General features: G+C 35.4%; 1 protein-coding gene and 1 long non-coding RNA gene across 2 annotated transcripts; both read left to right on the top strand.

Moving 5' to 3' along the window:
• The first annotated feature begins 505 nt into the window (after positions 1-505).
• LOC110443903 (probable imidazolonepropionase) lies at positions 506-5,894 on the top strand. The gene is made up of 8 exons (XM_021488361.1): positions 506-749; positions 2,247-2,353; positions 3,065-3,129; positions 3,548-3,825; positions 4,126-4,351; positions 4,698-4,916; positions 5,068-5,228; positions 5,707-5,894. Exons 1-8 carry the CDS (start codon positions 598-600, stop codon positions 5,792-5,794), a joined length of 1,296 nt encoding a protein of 431 aa, XP_021344036.1. The 5' UTR covers positions 506-597; the 3' UTR covers positions 5,795-5,894.
• Positions 5,895-10,943: 5,049 nt separating this feature from the next.
• LOC110443909 lies at positions 10,944-13,739 on the top strand. The gene is made up of 3 exons (XR_002462157.1): positions 10,944-11,264; positions 12,416-12,892; positions 13,434-13,739. It is a non-coding gene; the product is annotated as an uncharacterized LOC110443909 (long non-coding RNA).
• Positions 13,740-13,781: the final 42 nt, after the last annotated feature.

Here is a 13,781-nt window from a genome sequence, read left to right on the forward strand (position 1 = left end):
TTACACCCCTGGAATATAACATAGCAAAATTAAAGGCACGAAGATAGCTGTTTGATTGGTATTAGGTAAAAAAAACACCTGACCAATCGCTAGTCTGATACCTGTCCTTTAAAGATAACAAAGTAGAGACGCCCTACTTCAAAGCCTGTCAATTTTTACAGTTACGTGACCGCGAGATTCTTTTGATGTACATCAAAGGTTCGAACTAGTTTTTTTGGTCTCATCAACGAGGTGGCGCACGCCGAGCCTTCATTTTTGCTATGACATATTCCAGGGGTGTAGAGAGCGAAAGTGAGCGTAATCCCTAGATATCGAGGATGACAACATGAAAAGCAACCATTGCTTCATATTTCAATTGGAACTCTTACATTATAGCGCATGCCCACAAACATGTAAGTCCCCTTCTGATTGTTGATGACTATGGACGACCATACCGTGACATTCACAGTGTGAATAGTGTTGTAAAGTCTTCATTGACATTGACCAACATACGTTATCAGTGAGCTTATCTCGGCTAGCCGATTACCTAGACGCGTTTGTTAATAAAAGTATTCCCGTACAATAACACTGTGAAGCGTCCAATACACTGAAATCGACATGTCCACCGACGTGAATCTCGTTGTAAAGAATGCCCGCCAGGTGGTGCTGGTGCGGAGGGACCCCACCCTGAAGGTGTGTGGGGAGGACATGAAACAGGTAGACACCCTGCAGGAGGAGGACGGGGACGGGATCAGTGTTGTATCTAACAGGTAAGTAATCTAACAAACGGTCCGGTCAAATGGGTCATACATGTAGACGCCATTTTCCGGAAATTCAAAGGTTCCGCTTTCTATGATTGTTTGGTTTTATATTGTTTAACGTTCTATTAGCGGCTAAGGCATTTAAGGAGGTGCCTCCATGTGTGTTGTGTAAGCGTGCATGTGTGTATTTCTGCCGGAGACAGGGTATGTTGGGGTACTTGCCTCCTTGTGATAGCGCGGATCTGATGCCGACTGTATAGTGCTATCTCACTGAATACTCATGACGAAGGCACCTAGCACAGCATTCTGCCCGTTCACATTATACTGACAACGGGTGAACCAGTTGTTGCCATTACCCCAAATACTGAAAGTTGAGCTGGGAATAACAGCTGCCATGTTTAAGTACTTTGGTATGTCCAGGCCTGGGGATAGAATCCATTGCCTTCCTAACCTTTGCGAACGCTGAACATTAAAGCCAAAGGTGAGGTATTGCCAAGCAAGGCGCTAGGAAATAAAAGGTAGTTAGAAATAGAAAGAAGCCGCTTTCCATGAACATACCTTCTCTGTACCCTTGGCATATTTATTGACAATATCGCAGTCTTGCGGTAAGCTATTTGATTGGTTTTCGGTGGATACAACTTACAAATCGCTAGGCTGATACCTGTCTTGTAAAGATTGAAAAGGAGCTACGTAAAATTCGAAGTCTGTTGATGTTGTCAAAGATCTGCAAGATGATACATTAAGAGCCAACGATTTTGTCATATCATACTCCAAGACATCTTCGATATCCAGGGGTTACGCTCACTTTCGCTCACTTTCGCTCTCTACACCAATCAAACAGCTATCTTCGTGCCTTCAATTTTGCTATGACATATTCCAGGGGTGTAGAGAGCGAAAGTGATCGTAATCCAAGGATATCGAGGACGACTCCAAGAGTGCAGGGAAGATTCGTATATCGAAAGCGGAACCCTTGCTTTTCAAAGAAGTACGTTATCTAAAAAATCACAAATGAAGTGCCAGTTGCTTCACTGCATCCTAACGTGTGTTGCTCTGTGTAATTTCTTGTCTATTGTTATACTGTTGTAATATTGGACTATTTCGATTAACTATATGCGTCTTAAAACAAATGACGTCAGTTCCTTAATTTTCATTTTGACCATCATCGATTCATGATTGATTTAGTTAAATGTTTACCATCGCTATTCTGGTGACATTCAAATGCTATTTGATAAGTTGTTTGAAAAATTATCTAGTATTTATAAAATGTATACAATAAAGTATCGATTTGTATTGCTTGAATGTCAGAACAAACATTAGGAAGCCATTTGCCATTATTTCATTTGGAGAATATTTTCGACTCATCAGAGTTTTTGTATGCGTCCATTGATTATTTGTAATGTAATACCCCCTATCGATATATCCCCTCAAGTCGTAGCATAGGCTATATTGAAGATAACAATGTTTAATGCTTTACTTTTTTATTCCGTTTTATTAATATGTGCTCAGCTGTGGAAAGATAGTGTTCATTGGAAAAGAGTCTGAGCGGAAACGGAAATATGTCGAGAGTGCGACTACCCGCATCATCGACGCATCTGGGAAATGCGTGTTGCCGGGTAAGAGCTTGATATGGATGGCGTAAAGAAAGGACCTTTAAAGTGATAACAAGATATTATTTTAAGAACGTAAACCGCAGAGTGTTCGTGTACATGTAGTTATAATTTTGAAATACCTGTGTTACCATCATGATTATTTTGCAGCAACGCCATGCATAAGGTAAAGATAATTATACACATGTAACGTTAGATATGACTACTTAATGTAAAATCAGTACTTAATGTAAAATCAGGTTTGTGAACATCTGAACCGTTTAGGTTCTAGTCTATTTAGGATGTAATATCCTTCGTGAAGTAGACTACAATCTTTCGTTCGTATCTTAAACCAATTTTTGAATTTTGTAGAAACTTTATTCTTATACGATCCAAAAACAGCCTAACCATATATGAAGCTAGTAACACGATGAATTACCCAAAGGATCATAAATAGCTCTTACGAATAAATTACTTTCTAAGGACGAAAAGTGTGTTTTAAGCCCTATGTTAGCGATGACTACCTGATGGTATGGTCAAGCTGGTACCCCATTATACATTGTACCTTCAAGAATTTTTGGGTAACCCGTTACATTTCCCAGATGAAAAATCGCTTAAAGCTCTAGTGTACATAATTATATTTCGTATCTTAATGAAAACATTCATACGATTAAAAATGATGTTGTCTTTCATTTTAAAATGTCCTAATATGTTATCAGTGTTATTTGTATTCCACAGGATTCGTAGACGCCCACACTCATCCCGTATGGGCTGGAGATCGTGTCCACGAGTTCGCGATGAAGGTGAGTAGTGAGCTTACACTCCTATAAATGGCCGAGCTAATCTGTTTCCACTCCACCTCAGAACATGCACCCATGAAAATGTTTAGAAATGCCATTATGTAAGCATTACAAGGAACGACCTAAGCATACCTCCCTACGCTCCACGAGATCTCACAGAAGAGCAATACGTTTTCTTTAGTACATTTTGTAGACCTTATTTATTTCAAAAAAGTTGATACTTTGCACAAATTTCGATTTAAGAGAGATATTCGATATTTTTTTAAGAATGCATTACAGTATGTCATGAAATTTAGAGTGAAGGCTGAAGGGATACGTGGAGTTTTTATTCCAAAACAGGAAAATGGGGAAATGTTCTTCTTGAGATTTTTTTTATGATGGCTTAAACATACTGACGTCATGGTGTTTTGTTCCTCATCAGCTTGCAGGTGCTACGTACATGGAAGTTCACAAAGCAGGCGGAGGTATACACTTTACAGTAGAACACACGCGTAAAGCTTCCGAGGAGGAACTATATGACGGGTTAAAGCAAAGACTAAATTCGATGATGAAAACGGGGACTACATTAGTTGAATGTAAGAGTGGTTACGGACTCAACAAGGAGACGGAAGTGAAGATGTTGAAAGTGATTGACCGGGCAAGAAGGGAAATCCCTATTGGAATCTCGTCTACGTTTTGTGGTGCACATGCAGTGCCAAAGTAACTTTTTTTCTGTTATTGAAACCGTTAATTTTCTTTCGCTGTAATTAATTCTACACAATGGATCACTTTGTACTGGTATTAACGTCACTGTATTGTTACTGCTTACGTTTTCGAGATAAAATATGCTTTACAATTTTAATCATATTATACAATTATTAATCTTTCTGGATGTCGATAGATCGAGTGAATGTATTACTCTATGTTGTAACTCTATATAAAGTTACGTATTGACAATGCCATATTGTTCTTGTTGAAAATATAATCGTGTATTACAAAATTGCAATATGTCTCTGTCAGAGGAGGAAATTCGGAAGACGCCACTAACGACGTCATTTCCGTCCAGTTGCCCTGTATTCGGGACATGATGGACAGGAAGGAGCTACACGTGGATAATATAGATGTATTTTGCGAGCAGGGCGTCTTTGACATAGATCAATCAAGGCGAATTCTTACGGCGGGCAAAAACATGGGTCTGCAGATAAACTTTCACGGAGACGAACTTCATCCGCTTGAGGGAGCGAAGGTTAGTAGTTGTAGGTTTGAATGATCATCCATAATCAAATAAGTTAAGAATTAAAGGCTAAGATTGAATGGTAATATTGCAGCGAACAAAGAATGTAATAGAAACAAGAATTTCTTTACAAAAGATCCGTATAAATTTCCGATTGATCGATTAGGGTAGCATGAGAGCCTTGAAATTTAAATACATGACTTTGCTATCTGCAGCTATAATTCTTATTTGTTGATCTCTTTAACAGATATCGATGTGAATGTTTGTCTACATGATCAACTACATTGAGTCCATCTCTTATCTTGCATACAATTTAGAATATTAATGATAACTTATTCACTATACATGTCTTTCATAGATGGGTGCAGAACTTGGAGCTCTGTCGATAAGTCATTTGGAGGAAATATCTGACGCTGGTATATCTGCCATGGCGAAGGCAGGTTCCATTGGTGTCGTCCTCCCTACGACTGCTAACATTCTAAGACTGAAACCACCACCGGTCCGAAAAATGATAGATTCCGGAATGGCGGTTGCTCTTGGCTCCGATTTCAATCCAAATGCGTTCTGTTCATCAATGGTAAGTCCTGTATACGTTTCCCTCATTTTCATACTTCAATTTTAACGTTGTATATTTTAAGAAATCTCGTAGGGAATTCTAAGGCTACCAATTTCTTAAACACCTTATTAAAAGTAAATGAGTGATATTATCTATTACACTTGTGATTTAGCCTCTCGTCATGCATCTGGCATGCGTCATTTTACGTATGTCCATGCCGGAAGTTTTGATTGCTGCCACTCTGAATGCCGCTGCTGCCCTAGGGAAGTCCGACACCCACGGATCTCTAAATGAGGGGAAATGTGCTAATATGGTGGTCATCGACGCTCCACGGTAAGGGAATGTTTTTTTCTTTCTTGTACTGCTTTGAAATGGAATTTATAAATTAGGACTTAAAGGGAAATGCGCATATTTTACAGAACTGATTAACAAACATAGTTTTCCTATTGGTTTGAAATGATATGAGAACATACTGTCTTGTTAATTGTGTTTATTATTTCAGTGCTGTATTGTTGACCGTTAACATAGCTTACGGGTTTTGTGTTCTTAATAACTGTCTCAATGAATTATATGTTGCCTTTTTTCTCTATCTTTATGATTTAAACGTGGCGTGTTCGCCGTCTTTGTAATTTACATGCTTGCTTGTTCACTGTTTTAACGAGTCACATTCTGTCCGGTACAATATATTAAGGATCTACATCCTTTCGCACCGCCTTTATGATTTATATGTGGATAGTTCACTGTCTGTATACCGTTCTAGTTTGTTCAATGTCTTGATCATTTACATACTGGTTTGTTCAATGTCTTTCAGATGGGAGCACATCGTATACCAACTTGGTTTTCACAACAGTCTCATTGATTTTGTTATTTGTGACGGGAACGTCGTGTATGAAAAGTGACTTATGTCTTATATCCAAACGGTATATATGTGTTGTCTGCATTGTTATATACATGTACCTATTAGCTTTATACAAAAAGTCATTAAATCATTGATATCAGTTTTTGTACGGCTTTTCTTCATATATGTATAAACACAAAACTAAATGGTATCTTTCAATTCATGATTTGGACATGATTTCATGTCTGATTTAGAGATCTTTGTACGAACAAAATGTGATATTGTTCTCAAAGAAATAGTGAGCAAACTGAACAGAAACGGTTAATAGAATTATAACGATAAATACGCTTAAAATGTAGCCAAACCAAATATCTTTGGTAAGATAATATATTGTAGTATAGAGATAATATCCGCACACCTGCAAGTCATTCCACTTATGGGGATATAAACTTAGTTACCTGAATTAATTATAACATGTGTCCCTATCATATTCACCTGTAGGATAGATGTACTTTGGAACCTGTAATAGGTCAAACGTATTTCACTTCTACACATGACTGTAGGGTATAAAACGTGGTTTACTTGTTAAATTCGTGTAAGTTGTCTTACGTAACTCCTAGATAGGCTGACCATGCGTAAAATGTCAGGTGATTTTTTTAACCCTCAAGTTGAATCCATAAAAATACCAATCAGGACATGTGTCAATATACAATCTCATATAGCATTGTAAAAAAGATATCGGTTGAGTAGCATATCATGCCAAGATCTGTCAATGGCCATAGACATTTGGTTAATTATTTAAGTTATACGTTAGCTTGATGTATCTTCTATTATCAAATAAATTATTATATAAATGATAAGCAGTGGAAAAGTGACATTTGAAAGACTGAATTTAAAGCTGAAGCATTATAATGTAATTTAGACAGACAGACACCCGGACGCCTTACAAACTAATAACTAGATATTGACATACAAATAGTGAATGGAGTCAATGGCTGTATTTAATTCAGTTTCAATAAGCAGTGATATGATACTTTCAATTCCTTGATTTGAAAACAGAGGAATAAAAACCTGCCAAATAACATGATATGATGATTGTAACACACATGTGATTGAACCATTGACATTTGGTAATAGATACAGTACTCCAGAAACGAATTACACTGCATCATACAGCTGTCTCGTCCTTATTGGACTTATCGTTGGTGCTAAGGAAATCCGAATTGTCTAGTGTACTGTTGAAACAGAGGGTCAGGTGCTTAAAATCCCTTTATTTATGAATGAAGAAAATTATAGGAGAGCTGATTAATTTAAAATCAATTATCTTAAAAGTGTTTATTTTCTTACCCGTGCCCCTCAAAAGAAACAACTGTGGTCATCAAGATGCAAACATCGGGGACTAAACAATCCACCAGCAGTTTCTGCTTCCTTGTATCTTGAAGATGAACGTACAAAACACACACACACAGGTAATTGGACCTTAAACATTTGGTAAAAGATGCAGAATGGCAAAAAATGAATAACACTGATATTACATAGCTAGGATTCGGAGGTCAAGCTAACAAATCAAAACTACATGATAAGATATATAATAATCTATGATATGGACGTCAAGCTAACAAATCAATACTACATGATAAGATATATAATAATCTATGATATAGACGTCAAGCTAACAATTCAACACAACATGATTAGATATCGTGGAACTAAGTCAAGGAAGTTAAGCTAACCATACAGTATTCTATATCACAGAGGCCAAAGGTTGATAAAATAAATCAGTATCAAATTGTCACAGGCCTGCCACTATTGTAAAGTATTATTATGCAACCACTCATTTGAATCGTTTAGGAGCAGTCTTTATAAATCTAACGGACTACGATGGTAAAAATTCTATAGCGGCTCGACATGGGTTAGTTTGATACAATACAGAGAAGTACACATTTTCAACACATGTGGTAACAGATTTTAGATTATATCATGAATAAAACATATGGCTGTCCCAGTCTGATACTTTTCAATAGTGTTCTACATAATATATATATATGTATTTAATTTTAAGTGTCCACATTTTTATGACCGAATAATTGATATTTTATTGATCAATTTAAGATGGGTAAAAACTGACACATCATTCTTTAAATTTAAAAGAACCTTCGCTGTGTCTGCGCAACGTCAATTTAGATTTAGATGGCATTTTGGCCAAACCCCCCAAGGAGTGTTCACTTTACAAAATATATGTTAATTATGGTGTTTCCTTTACAATAATATAGAAAAGATTCATTAACACTACAATGACACCAAAGAGAGGCTGTTAACCTATCAAACCTTTTTACCAATTTTCTCGCGTGTTCCGACCTGTTGACCATACTGATGTAAATGAAGTATATCTTGATGCTAAGGGAATATCTCTTTCATCTTCATTTTTTCTTAGGGCGTGATGCATTATGTGTCACAAACAAAGGTAACCGTTATAAAAGAACGTAAAGTAAGATATAAATCAAATGTATAGAATTACTTAAATGATTGCAAAGCGAAAAAGAAAATCACAAGAAAAGTGTTTGCCAATAAATCAAATAGAATTATTTTAATTCACTCTGCATATTGCTTCTTTATCCAGTTCCCCAAAACGGACTTCCCAATAAACGAGCAAAAATTAAAGTTATAAAATGTTTCAGATTCCAAACATAGTAGTAGAAGTGCTCGTAATGAAATGTAAATAAAGAATGTAAACATGTAAACTTAACACTAAAAGTGAACGTTTCCTTTGTTTCTAAACTATCTGTACAATGATCCCTAACTTAACACAATACCGATTGGGCCAAAAGTTCTGTTTGGAGTTGGCAGCTTTTCCTATAAACATGCTAATTATTTCATAAATGTGTATAATGAGACACGCCATGCTAACTAATAAATTACGTAGTCATGGATATGGAAAGAGTTCACGCAACGCTGAACATAGTACGCCCCTTGCCTTGACATTGACACATTTGTTTAAATTCTGATAAGCCAAAGAAATGTTAGCATATTTATAAATTTCAGATTTTTCAAAATTCGCGTACAATAATTCGTCTCGCTATGTAACCAGGCTTTGAACAAATGAGAACTGATTTCTAGCAGGAGGAATTTAGTGTCTACTATGATTAGATCAGGTTCGGTGTCGTAGATACATTTGTGACGGATACATTTTCCTGTTTTGATATAGAAGTGGTACATGTGGCTCAGATCAAGACCACATGTATCTGTGTTGTTATTCTTCTGTGTCCGTGTTGATTGACGCTATTCTAGTATTCAATCTTCATTTTATTATACTTTACATACGGTTGTACGTAGGTAACTATTGGTCCCCTTCGACTTCCAGCAATATTTCACTGTTTGAAAAATGATAGAAGTAATAACAGTAAAATTGAAAGTAGCAATAATAGTAAAACAGATAGAATGTAGTAATAATAATAGTAAACATGATTTTAGCAAAAATAGTAAATATAATAGTAAAAATAGTAAAAATAATAGTAAAAACAGTTCAAATAATAGTTGTAATAATAGTAAAAATGATAATAGTAAAAATAGAAAAAATAATAATAAAAACAGTAAAAATAATAGAAAAAACAGACAAAATGATAGTAGTAATAATAGTAAAAAATGTGGTAATAATTACAATAAAATGATAGTAGTAATAACAATAAAAATGATAGTAGTAATAAAAGTAATTGAAATTATGATAGAGAACTATTTCACATATGATTCTAGTATATAATCAAGCATTTTGTGGTTCATTTATTGATTAATTAAACGGTAAAACAATTGTATCAATTTTCGCTTGTGCTATAGCTGCATACGTCCGATTCTAAGCTAAATCCGAAAACCCTTTTTCGAAGATATCCACACAAAGAACCGTTTCTTCCTGCTGCAACCTACTATCCACCTATATTTGACGTATCAAAATGCCATAAAATTGCCATATATATTATACTGTTTATATTCTTACATTTTTTGAACCACAACATAAAACAATATTAGAATTATTCAAAATCCTAAAATCAGCCGGACCTAATATTCACATCAGAGTTAGACATATTTTACAAAATTACTTAAAGGCAGGGTACACTGAACAAAATGATACTTAAACAATTTAGTTTGAATCTGTTGGCATGTCGTATGTAACGTCATCCCCAAAACTGTTACTTATCTATATCACATCGGTAATGTAAGGTTAGATTAGTCATAAGCTGCAATTACATCTTGATCAGTAAAACAATATAATGAATGAATAATATTATAACATGAAGTAAACGATAATCCTAATAATTCCTTACCCAACAACAGTTAACACAGTCAATATAGATACATTGTATATGTCTGTTAGCCGGTTTATTGTTTAATAAATAATGTCCGGTCACTACCATACGTTATCAGATGTCTACAGAATTAACGATCTTCTACATGTCTAATGCCATCTGACTCTGCATATTCAGCAGAAATGTTATCTACATCTAAAACCCACATAGTGGGAAATATTACACTCAGCCATAAATGTACCCCACAATGTATATTTATCGGTTATATCTTTCTGCTTTGTGCCTTCAAGAAGTCATATGTAAATGGTATGTTATTATATTCATAGACTGTAGATTTGAATGCAATGCATTATCCTATACGCATCACCGTCAAAGGTCAGAGGAATATCATATGCTAGACTGGTAGATGGTCATAGTTCATAATTCATCATATCAGCAAACGGTCAAAGTCATGAATGGATTAGAATCCAGGGGAGCGATATGGATGACAAATGGATGTGATTTTTAACAATGCTGTCAATTAACTATTGCAACTGTATCTGTACTTTAGAGTATACCGTTTCGTATCAGATCATTTCGAGGTGGCGATTGTATTGTTTCGTCAAGTTCCACTGGGATGCGTTTTTCATTATGTTTTGACTAGTCACAACACATACTAGATTGCTATCTTTGTTAGTGTATTCCAATATGAGCCCAACTTTGTCGATTACAATATCGTCAGCTTAAAACGTATTTCCTTTTTTCTCGATTTGCAATTAAATCAAGCATATAATGATTCATACACATTGACTAATTAATATCAATTTCTTTTAAATATATTTTAGCGATATTTATTAAAAATACTGAAACATATCAAATTCAACATGTTGATAGTTTATATATAGGAAAGCTTGTCATACATTTACGTTTTGGATCAGTAGCTGTTTTGCATGCTCACTCAAACGTAATGTATATTCTTCCCCCTCGTTCATTACATTATCACACATGAGTAAGCTTCGCTCACCTATCTTATGACCTACATATCTTAGGCGTATAAATAGAGGGGCGATAAACTTCACACTAGCACACACAGCAGGCGATCACTACGTCTCTCACATACATCACACCCAACACCAACACACATTACATCGCACACACATTTATGTAACAGCCACAAATGTAGATTTACTTCGAAGACGAGCAGTTGGTTAGCAACACTTCAAGTGAACGACACTGTACTTCATATACTCCAAGGTAAGTGCCTCTTACGTTTGCGTTGTAGTTTCAATCTTAGTATGCTTAATAATTAAGTTAGGAATCGTTTAAATACGAATTAACGTACCATGTTTTCTTTTTATTAAATGGTCAGAACCATACTAAAATTTTATCTCCAGATAGGATTTTTTCGCTATTTTATTATAACACTATTCATATAAGTAATTTGGACATATAGCTTATCAATACATTAAACATTTGGGCAATTTCGGTACATATATTATAGCATTAATATTATGAGTAACTTTAGCACATAATCAAACTTCCTTATTTTCAATAAATGGTATTCTATGAGGAAGATTATTTTTAAACTTTATTGATAATATGAGTACCTTTAGCACATAATTAAACTTTCTTATTTTCAATAAATGGTATTCTATAAGGAAGATTAATTTTAAATTTTATTGATTACATGACTAACTTTTGCACATAATATCCTTACGAACAATGAATAGTGGCCTACGAGGAAGATTTTACCTTTGTGTGATATTTTTGTATTTGTATTTCCGATAAAGAACGATAATATAAAATTCTTCATCCAGAAAGTTTAAGGTTAAGGTTTCGTTTATGACTTGAGTAAGGCTTCGCTGTAAGGTTAAGATATACAATGTATGTAAATATCTACCATTGTGTTGTCAGCTGCTTCAGGCATTCGATATATCATCATCTTTCACGGTAACATATAGAACAGGATCTAAGTTATAGGGACCAATCAAGAAAACATTATGCTGCTGGCAGGAATGAAAATTTCAGAAAAGTATTGTCTCCTTCTGCTATACCATGTGAACTTTGAATTTCTTTTTGAAGTACTAAATGTTTGATTTCACCGAAGCGGCTGGGGTTTGATTCCCAGATCGGACGTGAAAAGGTATGGGGTTCCCTACCCGACCACGCGGGTTTTCTCCGGGTACTTTTTCAGAGTTGTTGTAAAATAAATTTATATTTTTAGATTGGTCATGAATAACGATATATTTATCTACAACAAAACAGTTTGCCTGCAGGAAGTTCATTAATCGTCAGTAAGACTTTTTTTTTAAGTTTCGTACACCATTTCATTTAGAATTATTTATTTGATATATAATTTGGTATTCTTTGTCATATATTATTTGTAAACTGATATTCTGTTGCAGATTGAAACAGAACGTGAAGTAGCAGGGATAAAGTTAGGGCTCGGCGATAACATCTGGATGTAAAGATGCAGCACGTCATACCAACTACATCAATGACCAGTGAAGGAGAAACATGTCTCTCTCGCCAGTATGTCATGTTCGGGCCGCCCATTTAGACATCACGACTCATTGGGTCTGGCACAGTATCCTTATCAGGAGACATCTGTAAGCACTGTCTTAAACTACAACAGATCATACTCCCAACGGTACTACTTGTGACTTATGGATTTGTCAGAAACGGGAATGTTTCGCATATCAACTTGCCACCTTAGAAGAAGATAACTCGGTTTGATCTGTCAACATCTTCATCATAATCTACCAACAGCACTGCGCCTGCCAAAAGATGCCATCTTTCCTGCGTTTTTTAATCGGTGGAGACAGCTCTCTTGTTGAACATACGGGTTCGTGTAATCTCACACCAGGAACGGTATAATTTTGGTGAGTATATAAATTAGCATTGACAATGTACAACAGCTACGATAAAGCCCCAGTTAGGTTTACTCTATCTGCATGAAAAGACATGGTCGTTGATTCTGTAAATTATGTAAAGGACTGTTAGTGTTCACAATGTAAATAGTTTTGGTATAATGAAGTGTAACAATTGACTATTCAGTATCACATATCCTCGTCGTGACATTGTGTTTAACTGGTCAATTATGTTTCTAGCCGGCTAACATTCGTAATGTGTATGTTAATTATGTGAGAAAAAAACGATAAATTATCCATGTACGTCATCTTAGTTATACAGCTTTTGTCGGTAGTGTATACATTTTATCCAAACCCAACAGGTGACCGTGTGGCACTTGATTAAATAATGTGGTGCCAAAAGTGCGTTTCAACATAAAACCCAAATAAAAAGGTCACGTACGTGCTTATATAAGAAATAAGCTCAAAAATATGTACTGCTCGAAATTTTCAAGATCACCAAATTACTGAAAAGCACATATTTGCGATTATATTACGGATTTCTCCGTTTTAGCAATGAATCAATGAAGACTACGAAAAAGACATCGACATTGGAAGACACAGCAGATTGGTGGTAGAAAAGATGGCGATGTTGACTGGAGAAATTCGACAAACATCTGACGGGGAACAGAAGAACATGACTGAAATACACAAACCTTTCTCCTTTTAATATCATCATTACTTTTAAATGCACACTACTTTTATCACTGCGCATTCCTCTAAGCTTTTGTATTCTATGGGTTCGTTATGTTTTGCATGAGTAGTAGTAGTAGTAGTGTAGTGTAGTAGTAGTAGTGTAGTGTAGTAGTAGTAGTAGTAGTAGTGTAGTAGTAGTAGTAGTAGTAGTAGTAGTAGTAGTAGT

This window comes from Mizuhopecten yessoensis, unplaced genomic scaffold (assembly GCF_002113885.1).
Source record: "Mizuhopecten yessoensis strain PY_sf001 unplaced genomic scaffold, ASM211388v2 scaffold716361, whole genome shotgun sequence".
Classification (NCBI taxonomy): domain Eukaryota; kingdom Metazoa; phylum Mollusca; class Bivalvia; order Pectinida; family Pectinidae; genus Mizuhopecten; species Mizuhopecten yessoensis.